The sequence below is a fragment of the Montipora foliosa genome, chromosome 6 (assembly GCF_036669935.1).
Source record: "Montipora foliosa isolate CH-2021 chromosome 6, ASM3666993v2, whole genome shotgun sequence".
Classification (NCBI taxonomy): Eukaryota; Metazoa; Cnidaria; class Anthozoa; order Scleractinia; family Acroporidae; genus Montipora; species Montipora foliosa.
In genome coordinates this window covers 62766205-62773704 of record NC_090874.1, presented here as the reverse complement: position 1 = coordinate 62773704, position 7500 = coordinate 62766205, and the positions used below count along the sequence as shown (strand labels likewise).

At 39.2% G+C, this 7500-nt stretch overlaps 3 protein-coding genes across 4 annotated transcripts in view; 1 reads left to right on the top strand and 2 right to left on the bottom strand.

Annotated features, from left to right (window-relative positions):
• Nucleotides 1-7500, bottom strand: part of LOC138008090 (short transient receptor potential channel 4-like) — a 72028-nt gene that overhangs the window by 9224 nt on the left and 55304 nt on the right. The window lies entirely within an intron of this gene.
• LOC138008095 (transient receptor potential cation channel subfamily M member 2-like) overlaps nucleotides 572-7500 on the top strand; it is a 21915-nt gene continuing 14986 nt past the window's right edge. The window contains exons 1-2 of the mRNA XM_068855298.1: nucleotides 572-1247; nucleotides 2244-2603. Coding sequence (XP_068711399.1) covers nucleotides 1132-1247; nucleotides 2244-2603 — 476 coding nt within the window. The 5' untranslated portion in view covers nucleotides 572-1131. The remainder of the gene's footprint in view (nucleotides 1248-2243; nucleotides 2604-7500) is intronic.
• The window catches only part of LOC138008094 (short transient receptor potential channel 5-like), a 22648-nt gene continuing 16529 nt past the window's right edge, over nucleotides 1382-7500 (bottom strand). For both annotated transcript variants that reach the window (XM_068855296.1, XM_068855297.1), the window contains exons 6-8: nucleotides 4909-5082; nucleotides 4348-4435; nucleotides 1382-2138 (exon numbers count right to left, since the gene is read on the bottom strand). In XM_068855296.1, the coding sequence (XP_068711397.1) occupies nucleotides 2068-2138; nucleotides 4348-4435; nucleotides 4909-5082 (333 nt within the window). In that variant the 3' untranslated portion in view covers nucleotides 1382-2067. The remainder of the gene's footprint in view (nucleotides 2139-4347; nucleotides 4436-4908; nucleotides 5083-7500) is intronic.

Sequence of the window (7500 nt, the reverse complement as noted above, 5' to 3'; positions counted from 1 at the left end):
ATTATTATTATTATTATTATTATTATTATTATTATTATCATTATTATTATTATTACTATTATTGTTGTCCTCATTCAAGATGATGCGCCACCAGAATCCCCTCCCGGAATCCCCGCTCGTTAACTTTTACTGGTTCTGCAAATATTCTTTGCTGTCGCCTTGCTAATTCCTCCTTCCCACACAGTTTCCCCTAAGAAAGAAAGGTAATGGTATTACATTTTTAAGTATTTTTTTTCATTCTCACTCCACACAAGAAGCACTAATTATTCGTCCAAAGTTAGTATAAGAAGGCTCTACCCTGCCTCCTCTGGACTCAAATTCCCCAACTTCAAACACTCTACTGCGATTTGCAGGCTTCCTTAGCCGCAAAATTCGCTATCTGATAAACGTTCATTTACTAATACCCGAACCATGATTAGGGATCACATAACTAGGGATCATGTCAGCCCGCTCCAATTTATGGAACAATTTTGCAGCCTCATCAAAACGAGGCTGGGAAAATTTAATTAACTATCCAATGAAGAAGGAATTCGGATGGATTTAGGAAGCTTTGTTCAGCTGTCAAGAATTTTGTTGATGAAGAAGAAAATTCCTCCTTTACATGTTTATACTTCATTGATTTTCTCGCTAATTTAACTCACTCCGATGAGTTGTTTCCCGCAGCTGCAGTAATGTCATGTAAAAAGCGAGGATTTATTTTAACCAGTCACTAAGCGTAGCAATAGACCATTTTACAGTTGTGGCTAGGTTACCAGGCCTAGCAATGGAAGCGACGCTGCCGGTGACCCTGTTTTGATACAAACCTTCATGCTTTTGTAATGTTAATATGGACTAATTAGCGTTACAACAACACAATTTACATGATAAAAGCAGTGAGGTCTGTATCAATGCAAGGTCACCGGTAGCCTCACAGCCATTCATAGGCTTGGTGGCTGAGCAAACAACTGTAAAATGGCCTATTGTTGATTAATATACATACACGTCCATTATGATTGTACGTGTTTTATAACCTGAGTCTTTTTTCTTTTTTTAACAGACACATACTATGCTTATCTTCTCACTCCTTTTGTGCTCTTTGTGAAAGACAAACTGAGTCAGGTCGCTTTCATCTTGCTTCTTTGTCGTGTTTGCATGTTGAGCTCGACTGTTGAACCGAGATGGGAGGAATATTTGATATTTATCTACTTCTGTAGCATTGTCCTCAGTGAATACCAGCAATACAAAAGCTCGCGTTCCAAGTACTTCAAGTAAGCTATATGCCATTTTAAGTTTTCTAGTAGAGTAAAACCCTAAAAAATAACCTATGATTTGATTGGATTCATGATTTATCATGATTTTTATTATGATTTCATTTATCATTCTGTAGTGACTCAGGGCTAAATACACTGCCACTTAAACACAGTCCTTTATCATTGAATAAGCACAACGGCGTTGAAAAAACTAAAGCTATAATAAATTGGTGGTCGGGAGAACTTCTTCGTGAAAGTCCACCTCCATGACTACTAAATCACGCCGCCTACTAATCAATCGATTTTAAGTGCTTTACTGTGACGATGATTACAATTACCGAATTTTTTTCCGTACAAAACATTACCATACGCCATGATGGTGTCTGCCTCATTCAAAAGAACTAAGGGATCCAGAACAGACACGTCTTTAAAGATCCTGCAACGCCTGCTGTACTACTGCGTGGGCTGGGTGAGGATCCGCCGCTAAAGGGCTGATAGCGGCTGCCAGCGGTGCCCGTACAAGTTGATGTCCATGGATTGATTGCTTGAAAAGCGCATTTGAATGTGTAAATATAGAAAATGTGCTATATAAATCCATTACATTATCATTCAGTATTATCCTTATTGTTCTTCTTCTTCTTCTTCTTCTTCTTCTTCTTCTTCTTCTTTGTCGTCGTCGTCGTCGTCTTATTATTATTATTATTATTATTATTATTATTATTATTATTATTATTATTATTATTATTATTATTATTATCATTATTATTATTATTACTATTATTGTTGTCCTCATTCAAGATGATGCGCCACCAGAATCCCCTCCCGGAATCCCCGCTCGTTAACTTTTACTGGTTCTGCAAATATTCTTTGCTGTCGCCTTGCTAATTCCTCCTTCCCACACAGTTTCCCCTAAGAAAGAAAGGTAATGGTATTACAAATGGACAAGTAAATGGAGGCTCTTGTCTCAATGACGGCAATATGTTCTTTTTTATTTTCTTTTTTGCGACTTTCCAGGGACATGTGGAATTACATCGACGTTTTGGTGCTGATCATTTACCTCTTCATACTCGTTATGCGACTTGTGGTTGTGATTCAAGGAGGAGAACACTTTAATAATCGTTTATTGGAAATTGCCAGCTACCTCTACGGTTTCAACACTTTGTTGTTGATTCTGCGTTTTTCCAGTTTTGTTGGGCTCAATTCAACCGTCGGTCCGCTTCAACTTGCCTTTTTTCGCATGTGTGTTGATTTGTTCATTATTCTCATCCAATTCGTCTTCATCATTGCTGCATTCTCTGTGGCGATAACCAAATGCCACACTGCGGGAATGTCTTACCTTGACATTGATGGAGAGTATGTGAGCCAGAGTTTTCGGTAAGTATTACATTTTTAAGTATTTTTTTTCATTCTCACTCCACACAAGAAGCACTAATTATTCGTCCAAAGTTAGTATAAGAAGGCTCTACCCTGCCTCCTCTGGACTCAAATTCCCCAACTTCAAACACTCTACTGCGATTTGCAGGCTTCCTTAGCCGCAAAATTCGCTATCTGATAAACGTTCATTTACTAATACCCGAACCATGATTAGGGATCACATAACTAGGGATCATGTCAGCCCGCTCCAATTTATGGAACAATTTTGCAGCCTCATCAAAACGAGGCTGGGAAAATTTAATTAACTATCCAATGAAGAAGGAATTCGGATGGATTTAGGAAGCTTTGTTCAGCTGTCAAGAATTTTGTTGATGAAGAAGAAAATTCCTCCTTTACATGTTTATACTTCATTGATTTTCTCGCTAATTTAACTCACTCCGATGAGTTGTTTCCCGCAGCTGCAGTAATGACTGGTTAGGAAATGTGGTGCCAGTTTATCAAAAAACCAAAACCAATCGCAACTTACACGCGCGATTTAAGTAAGTTACACGGAATTGCCACGAATTTGGAATGGTTCATTGGGCTGTTTGAACCTGCTCTGATTGGTCGAAGTAATTACTTTGGTATTTCTTTTACGACATTCAATTGAAAACCGTTGCAAATGGTATCAGTTAATCACCTTAAGAAAGATTTGGGAGCCGACGTATTGAACGAAAACCATTCGTCACAGCAAATGAAGTCACTGAGGCAGCGTTTACACGAATACAGTTTCACATCGACACGGTTTCGTGACTTTGAAACCGCGTCAAAATCGATGCGGTTTGGAAGTGTTTACACGGATCCGTTTTCGCCAGAAAATCCAAGTCGTAATGGTGTAAGCAAGCGCTGCACTACGTGCTTAATTCACTATTTTCAATTGAACAAATGCAAATTTCGCACCAAAATAGTAACCGTATTCAAGTCGATGCGGTTTCGCTGTTTACACGATAGATGAAACCGCATCGTTTTGAAAACGCTCCACTTTTGGCACCGGTTTCAAATCGACACGGTTTCGATAACAGTCTCGATCGGTGTCGTGAAAACGGAAGTGGTAATCGCATCGAAATCGATGCGGTTACAAATGAAACCGCGTTCGTGTAAAGGGTGCCTAAGAGTCGCATATTTTTTGGAAAACCTCTGAGTGTCACGTGACATAGCCTTGCGGTCAAGCTTGGGGTCTGCGGTTTAAATTCTGACGGCTGGATACCCTTCTTGCGGTACATGATTTCCCACAGCGTTTTTCATCTTAAAATTATGTAGGAACTCACGTTTAAAGCTGTAAGTTATGCTCTTTAATGCTTTAACTTTTGAATGGACACACTTTTGCTGATTATTTGCACATCCTTGAGGACGCTGGCTCGGTTGAATTAAAACATGTAAAGTAAAACAATAATACAACAAAGCGCGTTTTTTCCCGCTAAATGCCGAACCTTGTGCTAGAGTCTATTTTTGCCACTGCAGCAACTGGCTAACGGCTTTGAAACGCGATGTTAAATGTCCCTAATGACAAAAAGCTACGTCACGAAACGTTAGTTCACAAATTATTCTTGCAATGGTTGATGCTGTTCTATCATATTTTTTTTTCTCAGAGATTTCCCTGCATAGGGAAGACTCAACGTTATTCAAAACACAAGGATGATCATCATGTAAAGTGTGTGGTCTATTTGGCATTAAGAAAGGGATTTTTGTTCTTCTATACTCATACCTAACACTTTCCCCGGAAAATTTTCAGGTTGCGAGAAAGCTATCCCACTTTCGTCCGGCATTTTTGACTTGATCATGCGCAGTCGGCACTGTAACATGGATAACAAAAAATAATTCACAAGTCGTCCTTTGAATCTAAATCCAGATAGAATTTATTTTTTAAAAAATACCTTCTTTTATTACCCCCTCCCCACTTTTATTACCCCCTCCCCTCCCTTAGCTTAACAGTCATCAGAATTAGCATAATTTTTGCAAAATTTTGTCAAATGACCAAGAGAGCTGGGTATGAAAAAAATTTAGAAGAGAAATTTTTTTTATATCTTTTGGTTGCAAATCCACCAAATCTGGTGGAAACAAGAGCAAAAACCAAATAGGTTACATTTTTTTGTTCATAACCCTTTGATTTACTCCCAAAAAAATCCATGAGAAATGAGATGGAATATTTTTTTCTTCTCGGTGTGTCTTACTAAGGGTGGGTAGGGAATCGCTGTTAACTACAAGACTCAAAATCAAGAAATTAAAGCGTGGATATTTCTCTCTAAATGAAAAAAGTCAAGGGTACCTTCTTTTGATCTCTGTAGCAGGCAATCCCAATGATTGGCAGTAGTATTGGTGTCAGAAATGTTTCTATCACGATTAAAGGAAACAGAAGAATACGATGGCGCTTGAAAAACTCTGGCAACCCGAGCAACCATCTCATCTTGAGCCTCTTGAACAGCAACGGGTGCGCCACCAGCTACCAGAAATAAACGAACATATATAACTACATGTGTGGTCAACGTGCATGTGTTGAAGATCATCCAAGTTAAGTAGCAACTCAGGGTGGGTCGTTGCCGTTCTTGATGGTAACCAAGCCTTTTTATTCGGTTTGGTTTCAATTAATTGTTGCGGTTGTCTTCATGTAAATGCTTTAAAATCGCGACGGTTGGAGTGCTTAACTCGATATTGTAGTGGTTAAGTGCGTGTGCTCTTCAGCCATTCAACCGTTGAAAGTTTAAAAGTGTTTTTCAAAATTCTTTGTGACATACGGTGCTAATCTAGTCCTAGATTAAGTATTTTTTTCCTCATTTGCAAACGACAAGCTTAAAAGTGAAAATTGTTCTAAGTGTCGTCCAAATAGCAACGACTGTTTACGAAATGGAAGTACATACGTACATACATACATACATACATACATACATACATACATACATACATACATACATACATACATACATACATACATACATACATACTTAATTGACAGCTCCCCATAGGGGCTTTTCGGGGCCAGTGAAACACAACGAAACGACAAAACAGAACAACAACAACAACTGTTAAGAATCCCAACTGGCCGGAGGCAAACCAGTTGACTATTTACAAGTGCAGCTGGGAAGTTGAACCAGGGACTACCAGGATCAAATTTAACGAGTGGTCAGAGCGAGTCTGGAACCTGGGATCTCCGGATTTCCAAGCAAACGCCCTAACCACTGGGCCACACTGCCTCCTGGAAGCATGCAGCGCCGCGTTGGCTATCTAGAGAACTTAAAGCTTCTGTTTGCACCTAAGCTTAAAGTACCTCCTTAAACAAAAGTTAAATTTCAAAACTATATTTACCTTTGCGTCTCTAGAATTTACTTTATTATTTGCTTCATAAGGTGTGTAAGAGAAAGTCGCTGGCAATCATTTGTCCAATGGCCGAGGCAGTGAGAGGCATGGGCCTATTTCTTCGATGACGTCATGAACTACCTTGTATTATTCTCGGATTTGACATGACGTCACAGCCGCCGTGTTGGTATCCCTAAACAAAGAAGCGAGGGCCATTTTGGTCTTCCGATCCAATCCTCCAGGAATTGAACTCTATTGTTATGCAAACGTTTTCTTTTGTTTCCTTTGAAAGACATGGCTGTTGATCACATGAGTGAAACCCAAGAACAGTTTTGGAAGAACTTGGTTCTTGACGTCATTGAAGGAATAGACCCATACTTCTCACTAACTCGGCCAAATGAATGCCACCTTTGTTACTCTCTCGTATCCTATTAGGCCTATTAAAAGTAAAAGCTAGAGAAGCAACGGTAAAATATAAATAGATTACTTGATAGAAAGTGAGCGTAGCGAACGTGTGAGTTTCTAAAGTTTTGCAACGAGTCAAAAAAATCCGTAAAAAGCACTTTCTATGGTCTAATTTGTTTATTATATATTAAAGGGGAATAAAAGCGTGTAAATCAGCACTTTTAGTTTTTCTTTATGACGTAAGGTTTATAAACCATGTTTGCGAAGTAGCGAAACCTCAAGAATCCCAGCCTCGTTCCCAGGGTCTTCTCGGCTTTCAATATGGCGGCGGGTCTTGAGAAGACCCTGGCACACAGTGAACTAAAAAGATCGCTGATTGGTGCTTTTCTCACATGAACTCTGATTGGTTTAATGTCGAAAGTAAGATGGCGGCTAGTGAGGAGAGCCAGAAGAAGAACAGCATTAGTGTTTAAATCATTTTCAAAATTGTAGCTGTTCCGTAAGAAGCAGCTGCAAAATAACAAGCATAACAGTCAAAAATAATTCACCGTTTTTTCACGTTGTACGATGATCTACATCAGGCTTCGATTCCAATTAAAACTACGTTGGCTTTTCACGACCTCTGGCATAGCGATCGTTCTATAATATAGAAGGATATAATGGTGTTTGAAAGACGCAACGGTAATTAAGTGATTTTATTTCGTACGTACCTTTACGTTTTGGTTCATTTTGGCGTCTCACAATTGTAATTCCTTGACGCGAGTATTGTTACTGTTAATCAGTGTTTGCACCATGTCAGATTGTGTTACAAATTATAAAATTGTGCAACAGGGTTCATAGATTATTGATGTGGTTGATTTAGCCGTTGTATGTGGTTTTGTTGACTCGTGTGACAGCTGCAACGAAGGCGGGTCAGTTAAATACAGGTCAAGACTAGAGGTCACTGCTCCAATAATCAACAACTAAGCCAAAAGTTTCCCCGAGACCTGAAACAACATTTTCGTTGAGTGATTAGCGCTAGCAGACACTTTTGGTGTTGTTTATTTGTCTGCAGCACAGTGACATGTACACTCACCTGTGGAATGTGACCTGTGTTTTATTTCAATAGACCTGCAGCTGCAGTAATCCATATTCTTTCCCATCCCTTCCACACTCTTCAGCT